General features: G+C 36.0%; 1 protein-coding gene across 1 annotated transcript in view; it reads right to left on the bottom strand.

The window, feature by feature from the left end:
* Window positions 1–13,703, bottom strand: part of rdgA (retinal degeneration A) — a 539,333-nt gene that overhangs the window by 370,436 nt on the left and 155,194 nt on the right. The window contains exons 2-3 of the mRNA XM_089632263.1: window positions 11,492–11,655; window positions 10,409–11,317 (exon numbers count right to left, since the gene is read on the bottom strand). Coding sequence (XP_089488389.1) covers window positions 10,409–11,317; window positions 11,492–11,581 — 999 coding nt within the window. The 5' untranslated portion in view covers window positions 11,582–11,655. The remainder of the gene's footprint in view (window positions 1–10,408; window positions 11,318–11,491; window positions 11,656–13,703) is intronic.

The following is a 13,703-nucleotide window of genomic DNA, read 5'->3' on the forward strand; positions in this document are numbered from 1 at the left end:
ATAAATCATTTATATAACTATTTTTTGTAGTAACAATGGTATAGCAAGTACATTGATTTATAAAATAAGTTACAAAGCAAAATGCAACACATGTGTAATTACACAGAAACCACACTTCTCAAATTCAAAAAGCATGTTTAACAAATCAAATTTGCAACCAGGGTAAAATAAAAAAAATAATCAAATAAAAATAATTAAAAAAAACTTTATGTGAAATCAAACAAGAGCACCAACTGCTCCCAACCTTCTAGAGCCAATGATACTATGACATCTCCATTTAGGGTATGTTGTTAGGCTGAAGGTAACGGGGAAGGGAACGAGGTGGGGAAGAGGAAGGTGGGGAAGTACCTTCTATTCATATCTGGTCACCAAACACAGCTAAAGCCATTTTAAGCAACGTTTCAATTCTGAATGGTGTTATTACACCGGGGCTATACTGGGAGTATCTTCCACTCTGATAAAACAAATTATAAAATAAATCGTGAAATTTTATATAAAAATAATGTAAATACAGACAAAATCGCTATAGAGTAAAACAGCCTTGACATAAATATTAAAAAATATATTTGGATTATTTCGAAAGGCTCTATCTACCGTAAACAAATTAAAAATGCTAAGTCGCATTTTTGTCAAATGAAACAAAGTGTTAAAATATAAACATTAAAAGAAAAAACACGCATTGTAATACACCTCTTTTTTTGTATTAGCGAATGACAGTCAACCAGGTTTCCCTTATCTCAAGCTTCGTCGGGACTTACATATTAGTTGTCAGTTAACATAAAAGCCCTGATGAAGCTTGAGATATGCGAAACCTGGTTGGCTCTCATTTATAAATTCAATAAAAGTGGTGTATTACAATGTGTGTTTTTTCATCTAATATATAATATCACATTTATAAAAAAATACTTATTAAGTTATGCAAGTATTTTCGTTTTTTTTTATTATCGTGACTACTGTTTCGGCGTTCAAGACCATTTTTAAACTGGTGTCGGATCAAAATGTAATTTACATTACAATGTAAAAAATGAATAACGACTAACGAATTAAAAACAAAAACAATCAATTAATTAAAATACAAAATTCATAACGTTTTACGTATTTCAAACAAACGCGGTCGACCAGGAAAGGAATAAGATCAACAGGTTGAAAAAATATAAAATACATCGATTCTACCCTTAAATTCTAACAGATCCACGGTTTCATTTCATTCATGTTCAACTTATCATTTTTTATTCTAATCTCGTAACATGTTCATATAATCTACTACCGCTACACTCTTGAACCATCTTGAACCCACATTAGTTTCACTTCTATATTCGTAGTAGTTAAGTTCTCAGATTTATATTCAAACTTGGAGAACATTATACGACAGCCAAGGATTAACGATACCACACCTCAATATCCTGCCAAGACTTATCTTGGCTCGTAAACCTCGTCTCGCCAAGTAACAAGTATAGGAGCCATGACCGCTCAGCTAAATATAGGACCAATGGCGATAAAGTAGATACCTACATAAAGGAACCTTATTTGCATTCTCAATTTGTAGCTCAAAGTGCTAGCCTATTCACAAACATTATTGAGAACAAAACCCTAACCCTTATCAAAACGACTTTAAAGGGCGTGTTTTGCTGGTAATTATGCCAGAAAAATAAATATTTACAATATTATTACTATTTTCAAAAAAGAAGAGAAGAGAAAGAAGAGGTTATCAAAAAATATTTTCTATGTTTCTCTATTAAAACTAAAAAAGAAAAAATATTGGGTTATGGCATTCTAAAAAATATTTAGTGTTAAATATCTAATACTATTTAAAGCCTCTTTGTCGATAAAGGCGTTAATAAGAAGCTTTTATCTCATTTAACCCCTCCAGCGTTTGAGGGTCATATATGACCGGGCGTCCATATTTTATAAAAGCATTTTCATCTTTTTTCATAAAAAAAAAGAATTTTCATCATGCGATCATCTAATTTTTTTTGACGTTAGAAAGAGAAATAATAATTCTTTCCAGTTAGCCTCAAATATTTATACTGGATGCCATTAATAAACTCCTAAAATAGCCAAAATTAATAATTCATATTTCGGGTCGCTATCGTAACAATCGTTTTATCTTATATAATAAATACTTGTTAAAAGTGAAGTAAAAGTTTTGTTATAAATTCCCCGAACAAAACGAATGTGTTTTTAAAAATATCGAGTTCTCAATTTTTTTACGATTGAAGTAAAAAATTAAGTAAAAATTTGACAACATTTTTCACGTTTGATATTATAATTTTATTATTTTGACATAGAAATGTTTATTTTGAATGTATACACCGGAAAGATAATTTTATTTAATTTCTAAAACAGTATTTGTTTTTACTTAAAATTAAAAACGGATGTACATAACGCGTTTGAAATACACAGAAAACATTGAAGGTTGAACAAAAGTGATGAAAGTACTAAAGGGTTAATAAGGTTGAATTGTATATAAACAAGCACTTATTTATAATGTGTACCTAATTACACTCCCCATTTGACCATAAAATTACAAGGATCGTTTCGAGCAGTATTTTCAATTCAATCGGGTGCCATTAATTTGAAATATACGTTTAAAAAAATTCAAACATTCGAAGGGAAATTGACAAGTAAGGAACCACGGTTTATAATTTAATTATTTGGCGGCTAATACTAATGGTCATCTTCTTGATATTGGACGGAGAAAAGTGATAATTTCTAAAATAATCAAATTATTCGTAATTTTATTTAAAAATGGGATTTCAAAAAACAAATTAAATAAAACAAAACGAACATTATTATCGTGACATCGGATCACGTGTTCATGAAAATCCTGAAATTTACTATAGGGTTTTCCAATACTGGGTGTTATTTTGAATAGCCCGTTATTTCGGTAGATGTTACTTTTGTAGCTGCCATTTTTGGACATTTGTTTTTGGACAAGTATTAACTACACTATTAATAAAAATGGAACGATACACGCTTCAACAACGCATTGAAATTATTAAAATTCACTTGAGTGAATCAAATGCAAATCATTTTGAGTGATGAGGCCCATTTCCACCTCGGTGGCTTCGTCAACAAGCAAAATTGTCGCATCGGAAAACCCAAGAGTTATTGTTGAAAAGCCTTTCTATTCTCAACGTGTGACTGTTTAGTGCGGTTTATGGTCTGGCGGAGTCATTGGACCTTACTTTTTCGAAAATGAGGCTAGAGCAACAGTTACGGTGAATGGATCGCTATTGAGAGATGATAAATGATTTGTTATTGCCGAAATTGGATAGTATTGATCTGGACAACGTATACTTTCAACAAAACGGCGCTACGTGCCACACAAGCAATGAAATCATTGATCTTTTACGATTTAATACCAAATAACACCTTTTATTGGAAAATGAAAGTTCTGTGTTTCGTTATGATGTACATATTATCAAGGCAAATCGATAAGACATTCTTATGTTGAAGTTTTATTAAAAAGGCCTATTAATTAAGCGTGAGGGCGAAAATCGATTTCTCTCCGTGTATATATATCACTATCAGCCGTCATACAAATGTCAAAAATAATATGTGTGGCAAAAAACGACAAATTTTCAATTAATTTGAAATAAATATCATTATGAGCTCATCTCGGTTAGTTTTCACTTGTTTATTTTTAATCAAATAACGTATCAATAGCTGCTAGTTCACATATGGATATGTGAAATAGTTTAATTGAGTTATGGTCGCATTAGAAGCGGAATAAAGGGAGTGTGTTTTCAATCAACTGATGTGTCATGAATTCAATTATTAAGGCGCGATTCAGTTGTACGTTAATTGGGCTCATTTCAATTTACCGTGGTGGATTTACGAGAACCTAATAGAAACGTTTTGGGGTTGGTAAGATAGTAGCATTGACGACTTCCGTGGTCGAGGATAAGTCTCTCAACTAGCAAGCTGGAGGTCACGGGTTCAAATCCCGGCGTGTGCAAGAAAATTTTATTTGATTAATTTGTGTTATCTTACAAATTATTTATTAAAAATAATTTATAGTATATTTGCGGCACGTTCCAAAGTGGAAGATACTTTTAGTATCGCACTGGCGTAAGACCATTATTAAGAATTTAAAGTTGCTTGAAATGGCTTTAGCCGTGTTTTGTGCCCTGATCTGAATACCCAGATACTTCCCGATCTTTCTCTGTAACATCTCCATTCCCTCCCACTACCTTCAGCGTGACAACGTACCCCAACTGGGGTGCCATAGTCTCATTGACTTTAAACGGTTGGGAGCAGTTGTGACTCTTGTGTGGATTGCATAAAAACAAAAATAAATTTAAAAAAAACCGTATTAAAACTCAAATTAGGGCAAATTTATCGAGTGGTAACTAAACAATAAAACATCACATATCTGTGTATGAGGGGGAGGGCGTAACTTCAAGGCGTATAAATGTGCCTGGCTAATACGACTGAGTGCATCGCTCTTATTATTTTAAACCTAGGATTAGAGAGAGCGTTATCCATCAAACTCTTCTCGAGACTTTCCAAAAGGATCCTTTCGATCATTCAAACATGGCCATCCTCGCAAATCAGCAATACTTTGATTTTCCTGTCCTGCACCAAAACCCATCGAATACCTCTAATTACGGAGGCAATTGAAATAAAAAAATTCCATTCATATTAACAGAGATGACGCAACGGGGCTAAGCTTAATATTTCCTGGTTTTCGGTACTTATTTACGTACGATCTTTAGCAAAAACGGCGCTTTACAGATTATCCTATTATTAGGCTGGCCGCATACATACGTTTTCCGTATTCGATTTCCGAATTCGTTTTCCGTATTCGGAATTCCGTGAGACTAGCGCAAACGTTCGTTTTTCTTCATTCGGAATGTATAAACGTCAGTACCAGTGTTGCCAACAAGGGCGATATATCGCCATGCGAGAATCGGAGCCGAAAAAATCTAAAAGGCGACTGGTCGCCAATGAAGCTACTTCAAAAACATCAATTTTAAACATGTCCCACCTAACAGCAAATTCGACTACTTTACGCTACCTTATGTATGAGAAACGGCGATATTAGGTCAAGATCCGTTGGCAACACTGAATTACTGAACAGAAATTTCCGAACGTTTGCGTCGGCACAAACAAACTGTATGCAATAGCTGCGTTCCGCATGACGTCATTAGGTTTTTTCCATTCGGTTTCTCCGAACGCGCCGGCTCGCATTCGGAACGTGCGTAAGGAATTTGTTCCGCTCGGAACTAAAACGAACGTATGCGGCAGTTAATGTATTTTCTACTGATTCCGTGCATTCGGATGTCCGAATACGGAAAACGAATTCGGAAATCGAATACGGAAAACGTGTGTATGCGGCCAGCCTGTCAGTGTCGTGCTATAATTGAGCAACGACAGTAAATGGCGGCGATTCTTGTTGACACTCGTTGTTACTGCTGTATGTTGATTTACCGCAAGCATAAAAATAAACGGAGTGATTAAATTATTTTAAACAGTGACTCGGCATTGACTTCGTAATTTGACTGCTGTGCGCCCAGATCTCTACTCTATTCAGCCTTGCATTTCCTTTATGGCGCTTCAAGGGTTTTAACAAAACACTTTCAATTTGAGTTAAGCATAATATTTATTAATTAAAGTTTCAGCACACAAGTGCAGGTACAATTTTGGACTCCCCTTGCAACATAAATAATCAACAGTGATTAATTACAAAGATTTTAGTTGCTTCACTTTTATCCCACTATTTATACAGACTTTGTAAGTGTATATTTCGCAAACGTTAGAACTTAACTTGATCCGTCCAACTGCTAACAGAACGTCTTATCCACTTATCCATAAATACAAATTAATGAAAAGTATGATGATCGTAAAAGGGATGTAATAATTACGAACATGACGTGCTCTGAAATAGACACTAAAAATAGTGTTTTTTTTTATTTCCAAAACTTTGAAGGCATGTAGGTAAGGTATATAAATGTATATTACATTCATTATCAAAATTTAAAAAAACCAACGTGTCTCTTGTATTTATCTTTTTTGGAAAGAGCTTTATTCCAACATTAACGGGGTGAAACTTGGCGAGCGGTTTAATCATTATTATTCAAATGGCGCTTTCATACTAAAAATACAGCTCGATAAAATAACATAAAACCTGTGCCGTACTTAAGAGCCAAACACTCGCAGACTCCTTAATAATATTTAATAATATTTCGTCGAAAATAAAAATCCGCATTAAAAATAACATATTACGCGCAAATGAAAATTCGAAATTTGGTATTCCATACTGTCGCCATCTAAAAAAATATTCTAAAAACAATATACCTATCTCACTGTACATTCCAACATATGAAACTAAAGCGTAGGTAGCCGACATTTCATTCCTGTATAAAATCTTAAATAATGAAATAGACTGCCCAGATCTCCTCTCTCAAATAAACTTTTTTATAGTCGTTCCATTCTAACGTACCCATTTTACACATTAGAAGACAAAAAAATGCTCCAGTCAATTTTCCGTATTCTCTAAACATTCAATAATCTTTGTCGCAACTCAACTCTTGACACGTTTGACTCTCTACCGTAGTCTAAAAACATTACACGTAACAATCAAGCGCACTCACAACTCTTCACTACGTAACAATATTAGTAGGTACAAAAACATATGCACTTATACACCACATAATTTTTTTGTTATTTGTTTTTGGGGTATTATGCCGTGTTGCGCTAACTCCTTCTTTAGCCAACGTTTAACACATCTGCCCTGATGATGGACACTGCAATGCTGTCCGAAACGTTGGCTAAAGAAGGAGTTAGCGCAACACGGCATAATACCCCAAAAACAAATAACAAAAATACTTTTGGCCGTGAAAATCTTAAATCATACCACATAATTTGTTTATATATCGTTTATCTTTATCTTTAAATCAAATCATTTCCCAGCATTTATTACCCCGCCTTTCAAAATACATATAATCACTCACCAGATCATGGAGACAATATGTCACTAGATCCGATCTTTAAAATAATACAGGGTTTTCCAATAAGAGGTGTTATTTTGAATATCCCGCTATTTTGGTAGATGTTACTTTTAAAGCTGTCATTTTTTGACATTTGACAAGTAGAAACTACGTTATTAATAAAAATGGAACGATGCACGCTTCAACAACGCATTGAAATTATTAAAATTCACTTGAGTGAATCAAATGCAAATCATCTTGAGTGATGAGGCCCATTTCCACCTTGGTAGCTTCGTCAACAAGCAAAATTGTCGCATCTGGGGCTCGGAAAACCCAAGAGTTATTGTTGAAAAGCTTTTTTTTCTCAACGTGTGACTTTTTGGTGTGGTTTATGGTCCAGCGGAGTCATTGGACCTTACTTTTTTTAAAATAAGGCTGGAGCAACAGTTACGGTGAATGGATTGCGTTATCGAGAGATAATTTATGATTTTTTATCACCGAAATTAGATGGTATTGATTTGAACAACGTTTACTTTCAACAAAACGGCTCTACGTGCCACACAAGCAACGAAACCATTGATCTTTTACGATTGAATATCAAAATAACACCTCTTATTGGAAAACCCTTTATATAAAACCGTGTAAATAGATTATCACTGACTAATTTATCGATGTTCTTTTTGTTTCTTAAATAATAAAAAAATTTTAAAAAGTTTTAAAAATCCGAAAATATTATTAACCGCAACAACGGCCGCGAAAAGTCTACTAATTTAATTTAATTTTAAATTATTCACGAAGAGAGAATTTTTCCCATCCCCACGGACTTTTGTTCACAAAAAATTATAGGTGACTTTCGTTAGTAACAGTAAATTAGTATTATTCTCCCTAAGTGAAATTGACAATTTTATTTTGTGTTAGGTAACACAAAAGAATGCCTTATTACATTGCTTTATTATTAACAGACTGGTATATTTATTGTCAGGGCGTGGATTTAAATACTTTTATTATCCTGCGAATTCAACAAAATTTAGGTAATAATATATAATAATAGCGTTATTTCTCTCTTTATGAGCAGTGGTTGGTAGTAACAATTACGTGCTATGAGTAGGCAATGTAGAAAGCGTGCGTTCCAAATATGTGGAAAACCTTATATTATAAAACAATGTATAAAATTAATTAATAATCAATTACCAAAAGCACTTCTTTACTACTGGACTGGAAAGGTGCTTTGCTGAAAGTAAATTTATTAACTAATATTAATGTTCCTGAGAATTTATTTAAACACTTCCTTTATAGCAATTTGCAACAAGTCAAAGAATCAAGCTAGAGAGCATTCGTACGAAGATAATTTCTAAGACTTTATTATGAATGGCCTGTTTTGCTGTAACTAAATGCGAGGAGGGGTGAATATGAGTACAAATACGAATGCGTTGAAAATAAATGCAATTAGAGAGATGATTATACTATGACAGTCTTCGTGGATAGGGTGTATCAAACAGTTCCGGATCCGGGCTTGGCGTCAACGATTACCGCCTGACTGAAAGCTCCCGCAGCTGAAGGCTTGCGATACTTCCGGCGGAAACGACGTCAATGCCTAATGTCACCGGAATGATGATTATTCTTTTTTTTAAGTTTATCAACCCTAACTTGATAAACGAATATAACGTAAAATCATCGTTAGTGTCAATGTTTTTGTCAGACTCATTAATCATCATGTCATTATTACGAAATTAAAAGTCTGGCTTAACACCAGAGATGTGAAAAAGGGGTACCCAAAACCATTTGAAATGCAAAATGGAAATGGGTCAAAACTTTTCCATTTGAAAATGCAAAATGCAAAATGGTTTTTAGAAAAGCATTTCAAATGCAAAATGCAAAATACCTATTTTCAAAATGCATTGAAAATTCAAAATGGTTTCTCAGGTCAAACAATCAAAATAATTATATAATTTTTAATAAATCCAAAAAGACCACGACTACAGATTATGAAACCACAAAAAAATGCGCGGACTAATGTTGCAAACGTAAAAACATAGAAACTGCTATCTAACATTTAATATTACAGCGTCATGGCCCCATGTTCAGTATTTGAATCAGTATTTTTTGTAATGGTATTACTCAATTGCCAGGGCTCCTACCAGGGAGCAACTTGACAAATGTAAAATATCTCTCATTGCGAGGTTGAGGACCGACTGATATTTGGGGCTTATGAAAAAAAGATGAGTGGGGAAAGTAGGAAGAATGTTGCAAAAAAGCATTTAAAATGGAAAATGCATTCAGAAAAGCATTTAAAATGCAAAATGGAAAATACCCATTTTGCATTTTGCATTTCCATTTGAAATGGATTTATTTGAAATAAAGCACATCTCTGCTTAACACTAGTAAACTTATGCTTTTTGGCAAAAAAATCCTAAAAATATCACAATTAATAATTCACACTTCGCGCCGCTATCATAATAATCGGTTTAACTTTAAAAAATATATCTTATTTTTTATTATATGAACGATATAAAAGTGAAGGTACAGTTCTCTTACAAATTATAATGAAAAAAATTAATAATCACTCGTAAAACACGGTTTATCTAACGTTGATTGGATTTACCTTGGTTTCCTCCAACAGGTTTATGTGGGTGAAAGCATGTTGTACGTTTCCCGATTCGTTAAACCTCAGATATTTTTCATTATTATACTTCAGAAATCTTTACAAATCACTTACAATTCCCACACTTTTAACCCATTTCCGAAAGGAAATTGGAAATCCACCATCACTCAACTTGTGATAAAAGTAAAAATATTATTGCCGACTTTCTTAGCGTAGTATCGTGGATTGAAATTTTTTTTTCGGCTCATTCGAGAGGACTAAAATAACGGTGATATAATACACCCTAGCAAGGTTAGCAAATTTTTTGGTGAATGATGAAGGTTGACAAATTCTTGATGACAGCGACAAACTTTACGGCAAAATTGCCAAATTGACATTTTATAATATTTTTGCTACACGTAGTACACCAATTTAAATTATTACGATTACGTTACATTGTGAGATTACGGCTCGGTATCTTATTCTCGTGTCGTTTGTTAATCAGAAATAATTTATTTATCAACAAAATATTGTCGTATGACGTCGCAAGTAGGATAATTATTTCGAAGTACTCGTAAGAAGTTGTACCTATTAAACTGCATAATGTAAATTTTAACATAATTAGCAAACTTGTGGAGTCCATAAGATACAGAAGTGCACATTATTATAAACCTTGCTGTAAATATTTACACAAATAACTACTAAGTTAAGTTATAAATTAATTAAGTAATTAACGAACATAAATCAAAGGTCACATTTATATTTGAAAACATGCGAAAATAGACATGTAAAAATAAAGCATGCGGATTTTAGCATACCCTCTGATGACGTGAGCTCCGATCGCACTGGGCGGCAATGGAGTGGTGGGCGTGGGGGCGGGGGCGGCCAGCGCCAGTGCCTTGTAGCGCGCCTGCTCGCTGGTGGGGAGCACTATGTCCACGGAGCGCGAGCGCAGCCCCGAGCTGGGCACAGCCAGCAGTCCGCCCTCCGCGGCCTGCAACTCTTCAGTTTTGCCACCCGAGGGCACTTTGCTGAAGCACGAGTCCACCGAGGCGGCGCGGTCTCTCTTCAGATCCGGCACCATGAGGTAGATGTCCCGCACCAGCAGACCGGGCACCCCCGGGACCTCCACCTCAACCGGGAGCTCGCCCGAACCGACCCCCTCCGCGCCAGACACGTTCTCCAGGGAGCTACCGGTGGGCTCCACGAAGAAAGCTTCCTGCCGCGAGATGGAGCGGCGGCGAGCCGTGGGCGGGTGCTCATCCGGAGGCAACTCGATGGTGGGTGAGGGGGGGAACACGGGAAGGCCGGGCGACGTAGGGCTGCATAGCGGGGGACGGCCTTCGAACAACGGCGACGGGAAGTCCCGGAATGTCGGGGAGAAGGTAACGGTGATGTTAGGCGACGGAGAGGGGGGAGGCGGGGAGAGCCCGTCGTCCTCTACGTCATCCTCGTCTTCTCCCGAGGAGGTGGTGTCGGTGCCTGAGACGGGGTCGGGCGGCACCAGCGGCCCCCCCTGCGCCCGCTGCCGCCGCCAGAGGTCCAGGTAGTAGCAGTGCACGCATGGCGGAGGCGTCTTGCCGCCCGAGGAACGACGGCGCGGGAAGCGGCGCGGCACCTCGAGGTGCGTGGCGGACTCGTCGCTGCCGGCCGAGTCGAAGCTGCGCGAGCGGCGCCCATCCAGCTGCGGCACCTTGAGCAGGCTGGACGCGGGGGCCCCGGGCGCGCGCGGCGGCTGACGGCCCCCCTGGCGTTGTGCCGCCGCCTCGAGCTGGATCTCGTCGAACGAGGCGGAGCGCACCTGCGGGATACCAAACGGTCTCGCTTCATCATCCACACTTTCGTTGGAGTCCATTTCAAATTTTGAAAGAAATATCGCGTTGGCACGCGCACTCATGCTTGATTAGTATCAGAAGTGTTAATATGTCTATAGGCATGCGAGAGAGAGAAGTCCTTTGGTCACGGGAGCGGATACCTGTTTGGGAACATCGAGGCTGCTCTGGGTCTTCATGTCTGCCCCGGTGGGAGTCCTGGACCTCCGGAAGGTGGTTTTGAGGCGCCGCATTGCCCCTCACCCCCTAGCCTCCCGCCCCGCCCCTCTGCATTCTTCCACCTCTCTTCATTCAATTACACCCGCCACTGGAATAATACCCACGCTAATATATTAACATGCTTACACGGACATTGTTAAACTTTTAATCGGTAAAATAGCTCCATTATGAACGAGTTACGAGTATATCTACTTATTTATTAAGCACTTACCCGTACAAACGTTATTCAAATCCAATCATTCAATAAATCGAACCCTGAAATATCCTGATGGTTTTAGTACAAACGAAATATTATTTATATTAAATACCTACAAGGTTTAATCGGAAAGGAAATGTTTTACCAGTAATTGATACATTCGAAATTGACCCTCACCATAAAGCTATTATAATGCTAAGTAGGGGTTCCAATTAATGTTATAGCTTATCGCTTGAATGTATCTCAACATATTTATTTTATTTCATACTTACTCACAAAACAGATTCGGAAATATTGTTCAAAAATATCATCTATCATTTATTGAGAGTACCTTGTTGTATCTTCGCTCTTAATGCTTTTCTTTCAATTTTTTCCTGTTTTTCCTTCTAATCGCCTACGGTACATTACTTAATGTGTATAAATCAATACATGTAATATAATTAATACATATATTTTTATTTATAATTTGATATTATGTATAAAACAACAGAAATTAATACAATGATTCATTTCTTAGAACAGGCACTGCCTAGTTAGAAACTAATGTTGACCAGGGCCTCGATTCTCGACGAAGTTATTCCACTCGAACAACAAGTGGTTCGACCCACTAGTTGTTCGAGTGGAATGACTTTTGACGTTTTGTGTATGTAAGTATGTAACTTCGACGAGACTAAAAGAATGTCAACCAATGTATGTACTTTCGACGGCGATTGGAGAATCGACACCCTGGCCATAAAGTATTCACCCCTGTATTGTAGCTTATTCTAGACTTACATTGCACTTTTAGTTTATTTATTTATTTCATCTCTTGTCACATATCCAATATCCCATTACATTATTTGGACTAATGTGTTACTTATAGTTTTTCAAATAAGCAAAATTGCACACCGGATGGATCACCCTATAGAAAAAAAGTTTGATGCAGAAATATAAATCTTTTGAGAGAAATAATGAAAATTTCTTTCAGCGTGTTATTAAAACGTGTCTTTTATTATTTTTCGCACACTTTATTTTGCCCTTTTGACTTTAATGTAGATTGAGAAAAATACGTTTTTATCGCCCTGCAGTTTTCGGTTTGTTTTCTTAAATTATGATTTTATATCTCATCAAATATTCAAGAATTCTAGAGTATCTGTCTTTATGGAATCTCGCTATTTGACTTGCTTATATATTCTGTTCTTTTGATATTGAAATGGAAATATGTTCCTGCGTTTATTTTTTTTATTGTAATGTTTAATGGATAGGCCCATTTACCCTCCAATGTAGTTCGGTGAAAATGGAAAAAGCAGGAAGCTTCTAATTTATTATTTAGATTTGATGATTTAGAAAGCGAAAAAAAGTAAATTTTCTTCCGTCAGGCGAATACAAAAATGAAACATCAAAATTGTAAAACGTTAATCTAATTTATTTAACATGTTTGTTTTATTTGGAAGGGATTTTCAAATTATATTATTAATTTGTGTGCCATTGTACTATAAATTGACTTTTCTTCCTATATTTCTTCTTAGAAATACTTGTTGGTCTTTTGTTGTAGGGGAATAGAGTGACTAATTAAAAACAAATAATTATAAGCAATAATTAGTCGCCCGAAATATTAATACAAATTGAAAATGCATAAAACCTTGTCTTATAAACATTAGTTTACCATTAAAAAAAATGACTAATTAATGTTGATGGAGGAAAAAATGAAGGAGAAAAATTCTCGCTTTTGTGCCTTCACTCGAAAAGCAATTCCAATACTTAGTTCTGAATATTTTGTTACCAAATTTAGCTTTTACGAAAAAAATTTGCGATATTTTTCGCCGAACTGGAAATAATGCATATCCCCTTTTTTAAATGATGTTTTTTTTTAGATTAGCTCTACCCAGGAGGCCAAGGGGAAAACATTTCCCTCAGGGCTTATGTCACTTTTGAGGATACTGTGTAGATGATCTTTTTAG

The sequence above is a fragment of the Hesperophylax consimilis genome, chromosome 5 (genome assembly GCF_061612785.1).
Source record: "Hesperophylax consimilis isolate HC1 chromosome 5, BYU_Hcon_1.0, whole genome shotgun sequence".
NCBI classification, from domain to species: domain Eukaryota; kingdom Metazoa; phylum Arthropoda; class Insecta; order Trichoptera; family Limnephilidae; genus Hesperophylax; species Hesperophylax consimilis.